The 16,368-nt window shown below is 37.2% G+C and overlaps 1 protein-coding gene and 1 long non-coding RNA gene across 2 annotated transcripts in view; both read right to left on the bottom strand.

Annotated features, from left to right (window-relative positions):
• The window catches only part of LOC135778983 (uncharacterized), a 55,056-nt gene that overhangs the window by 23,121 nt on the left and 15,567 nt on the right, over window positions 1-16,368 (bottom strand). Inside the window, 8 exon segments of the mRNA XM_073812798.1 lie at window positions 464-763; window positions 969-1,295; window positions 1,372-1,695; window positions 1,780-2,078; window positions 6,825-6,831; window positions 9,346-9,669; window positions 10,069-10,380; window positions 15,842-16,156. Coding sequence (XP_073668899.1) covers window positions 464-763; window positions 969-1,295; window positions 1,372-1,695; window positions 1,780-2,078; window positions 6,825-6,831; window positions 9,346-9,669; window positions 10,069-10,380; window positions 15,842-16,156 — 2,208 coding nt within the window.
• LOC135774774 (uncharacterized) lies at window positions 14,571-15,763 on the bottom strand. The gene is made up of 2 exons (XR_012336564.1): window positions 15,691-15,763; window positions 14,571-15,232 (listed from the first exon to the last, which is right to left on the bottom strand). It is a non-coding gene; the product is annotated as an uncharacterized lncRNA (long non-coding RNA).

Here is a 16,368-nt window from a genome sequence, read left to right as displayed (position 1 = left end):
AACACAAATTCTTGCTCTATTCCTTGTACAAACACTTGACTGACTTTCCCATTTCAAAGATACTGATATGCTTCTGTGCTATTATAGTTGCGCATTGAAGACACGTCACTCCTGAGCAACAACACAAAATGATTGAATTTATTTTCATATTAAATATCAGGCCACTTCTTAATTTCATCCTCTCACTTGGTCATACATGGCAGTTGTAGTAAATATTTACAATAACTGTTTAAATCAGGTTTTATGTGTGCTCCCACAACTGGCCGGCTATTAAAATGAATGTCTCAAACAAAAAAGGGAAATATGTCACATCCCTTACTTCCATGTTTGAAAATAAGGTGGATAAAACCAAATAAAACATATCATTTCAGTAATATAATATCACAAACCCTATAGTTTCTAAATACATTACACACAAAATAATTAGAAATCTCACAAGACAGTAACTTAAATTTCATCTCACCAGAGCAGGTAATGTTTGCCACTTCATCTGTACTATAGTAATCCTGTCCCCAAGGTGAAGATGGACAATGCCATATAGTGGAGTCATGTGATCGACATTTAAAGAAATCCAACCAATTATGAGACCTCAGTCCATCTGAATAATTGGGTTCACTTGCAGATCTTCCACAGTTCAGCTCTTGACAGATCAGACTCGCTGTGTCTCTGTTCATCTGATTCCAGCAAACATTACCCCAGGATCCATTGTAGAAAACCTCCACATTCCCTTCACAGCCTTCAGTTAACCTGAGCTCTTTAAACTCTAGATTGAAAGATATTTGCATTAATCTTCAACTTGGAGTTTAGGTACTAAACTAAAAATAACATGTTAAAGCATTTTAAATACTGCATATTAAAGAACTGCAATTCTGTGAAATAAGCTTCTTATGTAGAATTATAGAATTATTTTTTGACTAAAAAGAAATGTAATCCTCTTTAAAATACATTCATGCCATAAAACTTCTTACCTGAGCACACGACTCCTACATCCTCCTTGTGTTTACAGTCATGATCTCCCCAGACCTGTGAAGAGCAGCTCCACAGTGACGTCTCATTCCCCTCACAGTTCACATCATCCAGCCATATGGGACCAGAACCAGGACCAAACCAGGCTGGTACTGGCTGATTACTGAGAGCCACTCCACACTGCAGCTGTCTGCACACCACATGAGCATCTTTAATATCCCAGGAGTCATCACACACTGTACCCCATGAGCCTTTGTGAAAAACCTCCAGCCTTCCTGCACAATCTCCACCAGAACCCACCAACCTGATGGACCTCTGACCTGTGAGTTCTGTTATACAGAGAGAAAACAATGTTGTCTTTGAAAGGTATTGACTACAATGATGAATAAGGTCAGTTATCCTCACTTTGGCAGGTGGTTGCCAGCTGTTGTGTTGCGCTGCAGTTGAGAGTTTGTGGAGAGCTGCAGTTCCTCAGATGATCTTCAGTCCCAGAGCACTGGAAGCCCATCACACACTCATAACTGTGTTCATCACTGGATGAAGAGGAGTTAGTGAAGTTCAGCACAGAGCCACAGCCCAGCTGTCTGCAGACCACAGAGGATTCAGTGAGACTCCAGGAGTCCAGCAGAACTCTCCTCCAAACCTGATGAATGTAAACTTCCACCTCACCCTCACACTCTCTCTCTCCAGACAACCTCACTCGACCATCATGAAGAGACAGAGAGGAATCTGGAGAAAGGATTTGACATTTTCAGATTGATTACGATCACACTACAGTAACTTCATGTTAATGACAGAGTGAAGTTCACTCACTAGAACAAATGACTCCAACATCTTGTTTATGAGAGGATTCAGCTCGACTCCATGAAGAGATTGAACATTCTGAGAGTTTTGTTTCATTCCCCTGACAATCAAACACATCAGCCCAGATTTCACCAGATCCCTCTCCAAACCAGTCCACTCCCACAACAGACACAGCAATCCCACAATTCAGCTCTCTACAGAGGACATTGGCAGCTCTCATATCCCAGCATGCATCACAAACTGTTCTCAACTCATTAAGGTATCGAACTTCAACTCGACCAGAGCAGATATCAGGACCGTTCACCAGTCTGTGGTCAAAGTAACCTGCACAGAGATCTCAGAGGTTACTGAAACAGAATATAACAAAATACAGACAAAAGAACAGATATTTATATAGATTTATCTGAGCACTGTTTAAACTGGACAAAGATCTCAGATTACTGAAATACAGAACAGCTCATAACCAGAGATTGACATAAAAATGGATTTAAAATACAAAATACTTTAGATAAAATGTATCAAAATAAATATCAAGAATTGTGTAAGTATATTAAAAAACAAATAGGACCTTTTTGTATTTTAATTTTCAATACAGAAAATACAAGAAATTGATCAATTACTGAAATATCATCATTAGGCTGAAGTTTATCTGTACCTTAACCCAGGGGTTCCCAAACTTTTTTTCCTGCGCACCCCCTTCTATGTCCCAACCTGGTTGGCGCACCCCCAATCCCCATTTTAAAAAAAAATCCAAAAAAGCTTTGTTTTCTCACCATAAATACTCATGTTTAATCATGCGCAAATAACCAAGGGCCGGTTGCACTAGCCGGACGTTAAGAAGTTGGGTGTAATAGTCCTACGTCGGGCTTAGCTAAGTCCAACATTGTGAAAAATATTACGCCTATTGCACCATCTGAAACTACGCTCAGCGTAGATGATGCGCGCCCCCGTGTATGCGTTTAACTACTGTGATATTTAGACGCCATTCGAGTTTACTATGGTAAAAAACGTACACTTACTGCCGTCAGCTAATAGATGACATATGAGAGGTTTCCTCATGTTTACCAGTGCGTCACGTGCAGACCCATCAAACACATTAACGAAAGCCTTTACTGTTCGCACAAAAGGTGTATAATAGTTTGCAGATTCATTATAACAGCTCAAGTTTCAAACAAAATTAAATGAAAGCTTTTAATAAGTTCTCTACAGTAAGTATTTATGTATTTTATTATATAATTCATTGGCGGTCTCTTTACCATGCATGAAAACACATTGCTCGCGTATCCTGTGCCCATGTCTCGTCACATTTCATTATTTCTATTTTTGCCATAAAAAAGTATCTCTCTCTTGGTCCCTCTCCTCCTTCGTGACTAACAACTTTATCATAAGACGTCCCACATGACAGTTTCCCTGATTTCAGTCAGTTAAGCATATTTATCATATATATGGAATGAATTAAACGAGTTGGCACGCATATTGCGGCTGCAGTGCATAACAGAAGAGCAGTGCGTAGAAAAAGACAGCAGCTGTCTTCTACGTTTCCCTGCTGAAAAAACCAGCTAAAACCAGCTTAAGCTGGTCAAGCTGGTTTTAGCTGGTTTAAGATGGAAATAGCTGGTTTTAGCTGGTCTCCCAGCCTGGCCAGGCTGGTCAAGTTGGTCTCCCAGCCTGGCCAAGGTGGTCTCCCAGGCTGGCCAAGCTGGTCTCCCAGGCTGGTCAGGCTGGTCAAGCTGCTCTCCCAGGCTGGCCAGGCTGGTCAAGCTGGTCTCCCAGGCTGGCCAAGCTGGTCTCCCAGGCTGGTCCGGCTGGCCAAGCTGGTCTCCCAGGCTGGTCTCCCAGGCTGGTCAAGCTTGTCTCCCAGCCTGGCCAGGCTGGTCAAGCTGGTCTCCAAGCCTGGCCAGGCTGGTACTAGGGCTGGTCAAGCTGGTCTTCCAGCCTGGCTGGTCAAGCTGGTCTTCTATCCTGGCCAGCTTAAACCAGCTAAGACAAGCCAGCCTGACCACCAAGCAGGCATGACCAACCTTCAACCTTGACATTGATACAATGTTGAAACAACGGTGAATGGTAAACGGTTGCAAAAGGTTAATACAATGCTTAAAAATCAACGTTGAAATTTGATTGAAATAATGTCAGTACGGTGAATGGTAAATGGTTGTTTTATGACATTTTAATTTGTGAATCCTTTAGATAAAAATGTAAAAACTCATTTTATGAAAATACTTATATTTTTAAAATTTAACAAAAGTAATTGATCAAGTTAAAAATATATTAGACACATGCAAATAAATCATTTTTGTATCTTTATTTTTCCCTTTCAAAACAAGTGCCTTTTTGGTAAATATTTTTCTAGGTTGCTCATATTATATAAAGTTTAAGAAGATAAAAATATTTTATGTATACTATTTGATTGATTTTTACACTGGTGGGGCATGTGATTTCCATATGATGAATTCAGGAGATGGATTAGGCTATTTTTGTAAGCATTATTATGGTTGTTTTATTTTTAGTATATTTTCATCACAATGTCTAAAATATAACGTTTCAAATATAAATTTTAAGAATACCATTAATAATGTAATAACATCCAACCTTTTCTCTGCTTTCTTTACGGTGCCACAGACAGCTCCCTCAGCCTTTTGTAAGCAAAACATGCCCATGCGGGCCCACTGTGGGGTTTACTGTGGGAAAGTGTGGGCAGGGCAAACTCACACTACATCCCAAATAGGCCCCACACAGGGCCCATATGGGCAAGGCGTGCAGGCTCCTTATGACTTTGCCCTTTTGAGCCCCATGGGGGTTTTTAGTGGGCATGCCCACAGAAAACCCACACATGCCCCATATTTTTTTTTAGCTAGCCCCCATTAGTTTGCCATTAATCATAGTAGGGCCTAATAATTTTTTTAAATATTTTAATTATTAAAATAAGTATTATTATGAAATTATTAAAATAATTATCATTGGTTGTTATTATCTTAGCAGATAATTTTTTTATGTTTATTGTTGTTGTTAAATCAAAAACCAGTTACTACACTTTTATTATAATAAAAACATTTATTTTATTTTTTTATAAAGCTCTGTCCATTTAGAACAAAATGTGCATGCATGTTTATGAAATAATTGAACCCACCCCCGGATGAAGATCTAAAAAGCTATGTTTTAAAAGCACAATATTTCTGTTTATTTTAATAGAAGAAATATTTATTGTTAAACAAGTTCTAATTTTCAGTTCTTCTGGACGTGGGACATCTTTTTACCATCTTTATTGTTTTTTTAACATTTTGTCTTTTGTTATGTGTTATTAGCTATGGTTATTATTAGTCATGTTCGACTTCATGCTGCGCTGCGAGAACCGACATCATACGTTGATGACGTCAATGTATCGCGAGAGCGAGTCAAGAAATTACACTCTCGCGGTACATTGACGTTATCAACCTGTCAGCGCAGCAAGAACTCGAACACACGTATTTGCGGGCGCGCGCCTCCGTCCTCGTGAGTTCAAAGTGGATTTTAACCGTTTACCTCAGACGACAGTTTTCATTTCTATGGCAAATTCTAAGGTAAGTTTTTATTAATTCCTGGTTAAGTCATTAAAATAAGTTCACAGTTATGTTTATTTTGTTTTTAGTAACAGTTAATTCGATATGACTAAAATATTCTGAACTTTAATGTTGACTGTTGATGCAGTGGTTTGACTGAGCTCGTGACGCATCTGAGCTAATGTAGTGCATATCTTTTATTTGTCTTTACCTTCTATAAAAATGTGTTATCCTCGTTCTTCAAATGTATTTGACATTGTTTAGTTAATTATAACGCAACTTATTTAAATGTAGGGTTTGACGCGTAAATGTAAGGTTATTTAACTTACAGTACGGGCACACAGTTTACAGTAGCCTGTTAAAACTGTTAAGAATTTAAACAGGAGCCATTAATTCTGGATTAATAACTATTGTATATTTATGTTCACTTTTCTTTACAGGTCATTTTCTTGTTGTGTTTTGATGTTTTCCATTGGCTGAAGAGTAAGTATTATTACTTTGTGTTTATATTGGCATCCAAAACACAAGTGCTCAAAAAGTGCATATCTGGTTTCTCATTGTCATTAGGAAAATATAAGAAAATAATTTAGGATACAATGGTTATTGTTCAGCAAAGCAATTAATTTCTTTTGTATTTCACTATTCCTTCTACAGTATGTAGGCTTACATACTGTATTTCAAACCCTTTGTTTTCAATAGACAGAGACACAAGTTAATTCATAGTTCAGAGTGGATGTTGATGCAGGTTTTAGAGAGGCTTCATATTGACATATAAAATTGGTCTTTGTGGTGGTGTACATAACAGCATTATTTTCTATCTTTATGTATTATGGTTTTAATCATAATTTTTTAAATGATGGCTATGTCCATGAGCTACCACCCACCATTGTAACGCACCACCAAGCTAGCATGTTGTAATAGAAATCAATAATTTACAATTTATTTTTGAAGCATCTCCCCTACAACATTACAATGCATTTAGTATTTGTTTTGTGTTCAGATCAAATTCTAATAATCATAATAACTAAGATACAGTGTTTTGTATTTCACAATTTATATTTTCTTTTGTTTTTTATTTTATTATGTGTTTTATATTGTAGGCAGATTAAATACCATGCAATTTGAAGAATTGTGATAAAATACACAGAGGTGAAGTCATGTGTCTTTCCAGATGCCCAATCTGTACCACTCAAAAAGTAATGAAGTGACAGTGTACCATGACAAAAAATGTAAACATTCTTTATTTCTTTCAAAGTTGTACTTGGGCCACAGTTTTTGTATTTCTAACCAAAACATTACATTTATGATTCTATACTAATGAAATATGTTTTTCTTTTTCCAAACTTTATCAAATGCAATGATCGCTAAGATGAGCCTGAAGAGGAGATTTGGGAAGATGCTGTTTATAAGTCTTTGCTTTGCCAGATCACCTGTGGTAAGTTTGTAAAACATATATTAAAAATAGGATTAGAACATCTCCTAATCAAATTTTTTGATCAGGTCGAGATGTCTGCTAACAAGATGCCTTGTTGGTCTGGGCGAGTTTGAAGTCTCTCACAGACAGTCCAGAAGGTCTGGAGTCCATCTTAGCTTTTATTGGTAAGGGACTGCACAAAAAGCAACCAGTCAATGTTTGCTCTGCTCAGCATCTCTTTTGGGGGGGGGGGGGGTTAAAGTTGATATGACCTAAGTATTCCGACCCTTTACTCAGTACTTAGTTGAAGCACATTTTGAAGTAGCAGTTACAGCCTCAGGTCTTTTTGGGTATGACACAGCAATCTTTGCAACTTCTGGATTTATTTGTAACCAAAGCGATCAGAAGCACCATTCACTTCTATAGTATTCTTTTATCCTACTAAGGAAGTCAATGGTGCTTCCGGTCAGTTTGGTTACAGCCATTCTCAAAATATCTTCATGTGTTCATCAGAACCCATCAGCAACCATCAAGAGAAATTGGAGGCAGCTGAGCTAAATTGCAGATATTGATGCAAATGATCTGTATAATGTAAATATAATATTTATTTTTTCATACATTTGCAGAAGTTTCTAAAATTTAGTTTTTACTTTGTCATGGGGTATGTACTGTAGATTTATGAGGAAAATATCTAAACAATTACAGTATCATGCAACCACCTTAAAATTTAAATGTGAAAGGGGTCTATCCTGAATACTTTCTGAATGCACTGTAGGTGATCTTGATTGAAGCTTATTGTCACCTTTGTAAACACAACAGCTTTCTTCCTTCATCAGATGGCTATGCTATGTTTCTAGACAGACCATTAAAGAACACACAAACACCCTGATGTGCAATAACAAGATTTTTTTATACATTGGCTAAAAATGCATCATTTTTTGAAAATTAAATAACTTTTGTTTCCTCTTTAGATGCTGTCATAAGGTTTTAAGTACAGTATGAGCCAGAATGGAAGGGTGTTGGTGGCCATAAGAAGACTGTGAGCTAAACCTACAACAAAATTCATATTTGCAGTTTTCCTAGAATATTTTTTTTCTATTCAGATGAATAAAATGACTTTTAAATATTATTTTGTTTTCATATTTTATGTTTTTATTCTGTATTTGGAATATTCCACTTTCGCACTACTAACTGGAAACCTAACTGTTTGAAAGAATTTGTTTTTATCTATAAAAGATCAATTTTAACAGCTGCTTTCATGTTTATTTAGAAAAGGCACATGCCATTGTTCACATTCAAACTTTACCTACTTTAGGTGTTTAGTTTTATGGATGGGGTTGTACTGTAGGTAATGAGCAGCAAGTTGCATTCTTGTAATAATTACACTAAAACATGATATATACAGCAAATCATTTGGTGAGTATTGAAATTTAAAAATCTATATTTAGTGTTAAAAAGTGCGTTAAAACTGCGTTGCGATATCAACCTTGATTCACCTATGTTGAAAGTCTGACGTTGAAACAACATTGAAATGTTGTGAAATCAACATTGAAACCACGTTGTGAAGTCAACTTTGATTCACTTTGCAAAACCAAAAGGTAATTCAACGTTGATGCAACGTTGATCCCTGACGTTGATTCAACGTTGAAATGCCGGCTGAGAAGCTAAGACCAACCTAAACCAGCTAAAACCAGCCTGGCCAGCTAAGACCAGCCATCCTGACCAGCTAAAACCAGCCTGGCCAGCTAAGACCAGCCTGACCAGCTTAAACCAGCCTGGCCATCTTAAACCAGCCTGACCAGCTAAAACCAGCCTGACCAGCTAAGACGAGCCACCTGACCAGCTAAGACCAGCTTAAACCAGCCTGGCCAGCTTAAACCAGCTAAAACCAGCCTGACCAGCTAAAACCAGCCTGACCAGCTAAGACCAGCCATCCTGACCAGCTAAGACCAGCCTGACCAGCTAAAACCAGCCTGACCAGCTAAAAATTGTCGCCAAAACCCCTCTTAAACCAGCATGATACACCAGCTATGAACCAGGCTGGGAGACCAGCTAAAACCAGCTTGACCAGCTTAAGCTGGTTTTAGCTGTTTTTTTCAGCAGGGTTCTATCAAAAACTAATAAATTATAGTTTTTTATTTAAAATAAAAGCGATTAAAAAGGAAATGTTTACTGTTAATTTTTTTATTTATTTATTGTATGGAAAAATCCCACTTAAAGAAACAGACCGCCATTACATTTTTCCTCTCGCGCACCCGCGTACCACACTTTGGGAATCCCTGCCTTAACCTATACCAAGTTACACTTTCTATTTTTCCTCTGTCTGTGCTCCTTCATGTTAAATGATATCAAATCTGAATGTTGTTTAGTTTTAATAATATAATCACATCTTGAACATCTTTATTTTTAAGAGTAGAGCTGCAGCTCGTGTATTAAAGTTGAGGAGCATCACTGAACTGTTGATACAGAAAAACCAACAAGAGCCCGACTGGAACAAAGTATTTTATGTAAATACATTACTTTTTTTCAAGAGCTTTAAAAGTTTTGCCTTTTGAATATTTTCAATATGATTTGCTTAAACTAATATTAGATTTCTTTATAATAAGGTTCAGCATTGATATTTACCAGAACATCTCAATCCCACATCATAGTCATGAGAGCAGGTTACTTTACGTGAAGCATATGAACATAATCGACTGAGTGATTCATCTCCTCTACATTGAATCTCTTGTGTCCACACCTGCCCCTCTCCTTTACCAAAAGTATCTGCACCCAGCAGCTGTACAGGAACCCCACAGTTCATCTCTCTACACACAACCTCTGCATCCTGATCATCAAACACAGCATCACACACTGACATCCAGGTGTTCCCACGAAGCAGCTCGACTCTTCCAGAGCACTGATGAGGTCCATTCACAAGTCTTGCAAACCTTCCATAGTTTATGGTTTCTGATTATATGAACAAGATAAACAGAACATAAGATTATAACTGGATTTGTTACTGAAAGATCCTTCCAGAAGACAACCAATCCCCAATAACAAGTCTGGAAACTTTTTGATGTGTTCTTAATGAAAATAAATGAAAAATAAGAAACATTTATGAATGTTTCTTAACACATTATAGTGAAGTCAGTCTGATACATGAAATAAATGATTTTGGATAATATTTTGACTGCAAATTTATTGTATAGATTTAAATAAAATGTTAACAAAAATGTTGTATTTTGAATTCAGAAGACAAAAATCTAAACCGGAATATAATCAAAGTATTTTTCATTTGTGTGTCCTGTGACAGAATGATGTTGTTATTCGTCATGAAGTAACAGGAAAATATTTAGAGAAGCTCACCTGAGCAGATCACACCAGCATCACTAGAATGAGAACAGTGCTGAATAACCGAGTCGTCTGATCTACAGTTCTTCAGTGAGGACTCTGATCCACTACAGAGCACATCAGCCTTTGTGATTGGTCCTGATCCTTCTCCAAAGTAAGCCCCATATGTAGGCTGTAAAGCCTCTCCACAGTTCACCTCTCTACACACCACTGCAGCATCTGTCAGATCCCAATTATAACCACACACTGTTCCCCATTGACGACCTTTAAGAACCTCAACTCTACCAGAACAACGACTGCCACCATTCACCAACCTCACATTCATTTCTGATACACAAAAAAGAACCAAAAAGCATTAATAACTATATTGATACTTATTAATATTTAGTATAAAATATTTTCATTTTATTGATAATATGACTTACCAGCAGTAATGATCATTACTGTAGAGGAGAGTAAAATGAGTGTGAGACAGATCTCCATAATCCTCTACTGTACACACAGACTGATAGAGAATAATGAGAAGTCAATGTAAAGAGAGAGAGAGAGAGAGAGAGAGAGAGAGAGAGACCAATCACGCTCTCTGTTACCTTATTAGAAATAAGAAAGGAAATCATGAAACAACTTGAGTGACAAATCAGAAGAGATATTTTTGATTTTCTCCATATATATCAGCAGAACGTCAGCGCTGATGAACGACGCTCCTCCCTCCATGTTCAGAGGAGACAAACACCTGCAAGAGTGAAGATAAATTTACATCAAATAAATGAAACACTTCAGTATCTATTCAGCATCAAATCCTGTTGTGTGCAGATGTACAGGAAACTTTATGATCACTTCACACACACTCATACACTTTAATATAAACACAGAGATATCCAGAGCTGTAAAGTACTCAAATATTTTTACTTTACTCAAGTATTTTATTTCAAATCTGTTTTTCACCAGAGTGTTTTTTGTTTTACTCCAATAGTTTTCATATTAAACTTCATTTAATACTTAATTACTTTTACTTGAGAGTATATATAAGATAGTACTACATTTATTGTACTTAAGTATTAAAGGTAAAAATAACTTGTATTTATGAAATGTAGAGAAGTAAAAGTTTTTTATATAAGAGAGTAAAACTGATAAAGTACAGATAGTTGAGTAGTGAGTAAAAATACTTTACTACTTCACACCTCCGAAAATATCTCTGTAATTAAATAAAACTATTAAATACATTGACCAATAAAATAAATTAAAATCACATTAGATGTTGCAAAACCTAAATAAAAATAAAATCTGTTGCAGAATATGAAACATGACTACATAAAATCAATCAGTAAATCAATCAAAATATCTACAGAATATAACATTCTTACAGCAGCATCTCAGGTCATTTAATATTGTAATGTTTCATTTATCCACTAGATGTCAGTCACAGATCTGTCAATCAAATCATCAGTAAATGTTGAGGAATCTTCACTGTGGCTCATGTTTTGATGTCTGATTTTACTGCACTTTGATTTTGATGAAGATTTTTTGATGAAGATTTTTGCTGTAAACAATCAATGATAAACATCCATACACAAGGCTTCACAATCCAGGGTGTTACAGAAAACCCACCAATGTTTATTGATTTTTAAATTCATAGGCTCTTCACCTATTATCTAAAAACAAGGCTCTTGAACTGTGAGGGCTTCTTGAAACTTCAGTTACTATCGAGCCCTGAAGGCCCCAAAGCTTGTTATAGAAATTTGTTACATCAAATTAAATTTATTTGAACCACTGCTTAAAGCCTGAACAAGAATTATTAAATAGCATTAGTTTTAGTATAACGATTGTACAGCCACACACAGCTCCAACGTCATTGTCAAATTTGCAGATGACACAATGGTTTTAGGATCACAAACAACAATGAAACAGAGAGGAGGTGCACACTCTGACAAAATTATGCCAGGAGAACCACCCCTCACTAAACACTGACAAAACCAAAGAGCTAGTCATTGATTTTAGGAGACGGAGCTCAGAATGTACCATTTCCATTGATGGGAAACAGGTTCCTCAGCGTCCACATCGATCTCACATGGTCGGCTCACACAGATGCAGTGAGATAAAGGCACACCAACACGTCTTCTTCGTGAGGTGGCTGAGGAAGTTTGGGACGAGGTCAGACATCCACAGATCATTCATCACCTGCACTGTGAAGAGCATCTTGACCGGCTGCATCAATGTCTGGTTCGAGAACAACACTGCAGGCAGCCATAAAGCTCAGCAGAGAGTTGTGTAAACTGCCCACCACATTGTAGGAGGTGAGCTTCCCTTCCTCCAGGACATCTACACCAGGCGGTGTGTGAGGAAACCCAGAAAGATCATGAGCGACACCAGACAAACAGATTGCTTTCTCTGCTGTCCTATAAAAGCCGACTGAGAGACGGTTTCTTTCCACAATCCATCAGACTCCTGAACAGCCAGAACTGATAAATCCCCACACATATCCCACAACATTCACTACACCCCAAACCAAAACACAAACATCTGGACTATAATGTGAAGCACCTTAATATAATAATCTACAATGTCACCATCATTCATTTGCACTAAAACATGTGTTCAACATGTGTATATTTTTTTATCTTATAATTTTACAGCGGTTAAAATAATGTTTTTTTATCTTTAATGCAGCTCTGTAGTATTTAGAGAACATCTGGTAATAATTTAATTTGCATGCGAAAGTTCATCAAAGAACAAAAGCAAAGGAGAAAATCACTCAGTGCCCTTAAAGAGTAACTAAACCCCTGGTCAGAGCCTGACTCCACCCACTGCAATATTTGAAAAATGCAAGAAAAGTGGGCAGATCCCAACGGAGATAGAGGGGACGAACTAAGTGTGTGGTGAGATCGTAACAAGGGCGTGGTGAGCTTGAACTAGGGCTGTTCCGAATACCATTTTTTGAGCTTCGAAGCTCTAGTAGAAATAAAATCGAATATTCGAAGCTTCGGAAGGAGGGGCTGAACATATTTTTCTCTTTAATAAAGGCAGGAATCTGTGTGTGAGTGTGTGTCTGTTTATCTACAGTTTTATTATGTGGCGGATGTGTTGCTGCGGACTCAAGGGAGTGTAGTGCCTTTTTTTCGTGCAATATGGACATGTGACACGTTTAGAATAAACTTTAAGAAATAAACTTTAAAAATACTACAGAACAGCGCAAGCTGGAAGCGGCGTGCCTGTCACGCGTCCTGCGAGAACAGCATTAGTGAAACAAAACACAAGAGCAATACTTTTAATAAGGTAGCCTAACATTTTTCTAACAAATAAACATTCCCGTATCAGAAATTAGCAGCACAGTAATTATTGACAACGTAGGGTAGGCTATTTAAATAAAACAACGAAAATAAATGAACGAAGTTCAACAAACTGTAATAAAACGGTAGCATACTTTCAAAATCAAGTTTATTTATAACACTTACACCATCAATATGTTTTTTTCATCAGCAGAACAATAAAGAAGATATTTTGCAGAAACCCCAGTGCTCCGTCATGCAAGTCAACCGATCCGCACACTTTAAGAGCTAAAGCATATATATCCAATACAAAAGTAATCCCCCATAACTCCGTGTGACATATTGACGTCTTGTGAAGCAAATCAATCAGTTTTTGCAAGAAACTGAACGTTATTTACAACACTATTAGCGTGAATGCCAAAGCAGGAAGCGCGCTTTACGTTCGAGGCGATCTCTTCCACTGGTGCTGTTTGATGGCTGTTGACTATGGATGTTGGTCTCTCTGCGCCACCTACAGAGCGGGAGCGTGAAGCGCACTTCCTGCTTGGCAAAAGCTCTGCATTAACGCTGAAAAATATTTATATATATATATTCGAATCTCAAAACTGAAAATCGAATGTCAACCCACGGAACGAATATTCGAATATTCGAATTTTCTGGTCCAGCCCTAGCTTGAACCTGCTTACGTCACGAGTTATTTCTTGGACCCAACATCCAATAGGAAAATTCAACTGCAGTAGCCACTGTTCAACCTGAAGAGGGCAGCACTCAGACGTTTTTACACCATATATTGTAGTATTGAAACACTTTATATCCAAATGTCAAAAAACTTACTAAAATCAATGAACAGTACTAATAAAACCCCATTCTTACAGATCATTAACTAAAAAAAGTTGGTTTAGGGTTTAGTTACTCTTTAAATAACATCTTTTACAAGAATTAATCTACAGTAGAGTTATACAGTATATTCAGTTTATATGTTATTTTACATTATATTATTCAGTTTTAGTTCCTTGGACTTATACTTGTAAACATGTACATGAATCTGATGTTTTAATTTTTTCTGGATCTCAAGCACCATTTAGATATTAACACTACTCATCCCTGATCTGTCCTCAGCTCCAACAAGGTCTGGCTCCTCCAAAGAAGAAAGAGTCGTTGTATTTAAAGATAATGATGAGGATAAAGGAGAAACTGACAGGATAAGTGACCGGAGGAAAACTGATCATCATGATTACATCCATCCACAAATAAGTTGGATGAGTTGACCTTTAATAGTGACAAATTATTGCTTATGAAATACGCAGATGACATTGCATTGGTTTGTATGTGGATAGTTTTACCACAGTTAGGCGAGTAAGAGTTTTATCTTAATGTAATCTCTTCCAACATAGAGCCATAAACATTTAGTATGCAGTACATTTGTAACTTATATCTGTACTAAATAAACGCAAAAATATAAAAAATATTTGACATATGAGGCACTGTATATATAAGGCTTTGATAACAACAGTTAGGGCAGTTTCCCGGACAGGGTTTAGGTTAATCCAGGACTAGGCCTTATTAAAATTAGGTAATTTGAGACTTTTTTACAAACATACCTTAAAAAAAAAACAATACAGGTGTGCATCTTAAGACAAAAAAATGTCAACGAAATATGTTAAAATTAAACAGGACAAGGTGTTTATAAATTCAAGCAGCTAAAAAATGCATTTTAGTCTGGGATTTATATAAGCCCTGTTTGGGAAACTGCCCCTTAATCACTTAAATGATTATAAGCTGTAATATGATTTAATGACATGGGGATGTGGGGGCGTGGTTATTGAGTCACACAGTCCCTCCTACTCTGATTGACTTCTTCCTCACATCTTCATCTTCATATCCAGAATGCTGTTCTTCAGAGATGAGACTCCCTGTTAAAGTGAAGCAGAAGAGAAACATGTTGATCATTACAAATAACCTCAACCTACATTTACATCACAGAGCACATGTGTTAAAGACAAGATATCAGATCAACTAAACACTAAATGAACAAACAAACAAACACACCCACACACCCACACACACACACACACACACACACACACACACACACACACACACACACACACACACACACACACACACACACACACACACGCGCGCACGCACACTTGTGTTGTTGATTTTCTTTTGACTTTCATTGTTCTTGAGATGTTTTCTGTCACTTAACCCTAAAAACTACTACTAACTATATTCTGCAAACACATTCTGTGGTTTAAACTGGAGGATTAACAAGACTAAAAATAGACAAACGTGTAATAATATACAGAATAACAATTAAAATGGTACATATATAAAGATTTAAACATTAAAAGAAACAAAGACTCACAGCTCTGAGTAAAGTTATTGTGTCGGTTTCTGTGTCTCTGACGGAGAACTTGTTGTGTACACAGACACATCTGTCAATGAAGAAATAAACACACATATAAAATAAAATGCTGAAATGATAATGAATTCATCTCTCATTGTTTACCTCTCACCTGCACAGATGAGTCTAACTTGTTCTTTGTGTGAGCAGTCAGTTTGATTTTTCAGGACATGAGGACAGTCCCACAGGTGAATCTCAGTCCCTCTGCACTCGACTCTGTTCATCCACACAACACCTTCACCAGCACCAAACGCTTCATTCCCATCAGCACTCAATGCTGCTCCACAACCCAGCTGCCTGCAGACCACCTGAGCATCTCTGATGTCCCACAGATCATCACAGACTGAACCCCACACAGAGTTATGATAAACCTCCAGTCTCCCCGAACACAAACCCTTCCCTCCACTCAGTCTGAGAGGAAGATGATCTACATCACACACATCAAACAACATTTACAACAACACACTGAAGCACAAACTGAGATTTAAATAGTGAGTACACATAGATTGAACACAGATTTTTACAATTTTATATAGTTTTAATTATCACATAAACATACTTGAACATTGTCTCTGGTGAGGAGATGGTGATGTAGAACATGACAGATGACTCCGAGGAACTTCATAAATAAACCTCTCT

The sequence above is a fragment of the Paramisgurnus dabryanus genome, chromosome 1, assembly GCF_030506205.2.
Source record: "Paramisgurnus dabryanus chromosome 1, PD_genome_1.1, whole genome shotgun sequence".
Taxonomy (NCBI): domain Eukaryota; kingdom Metazoa; phylum Chordata; class Actinopteri; order Cypriniformes; family Cobitidae; genus Paramisgurnus; species Paramisgurnus dabryanus.
The sequence above is the reverse complement of the archived record's forward strand: the minus strand, read 5'-3'. Positions and strand labels throughout refer to the sequence as shown.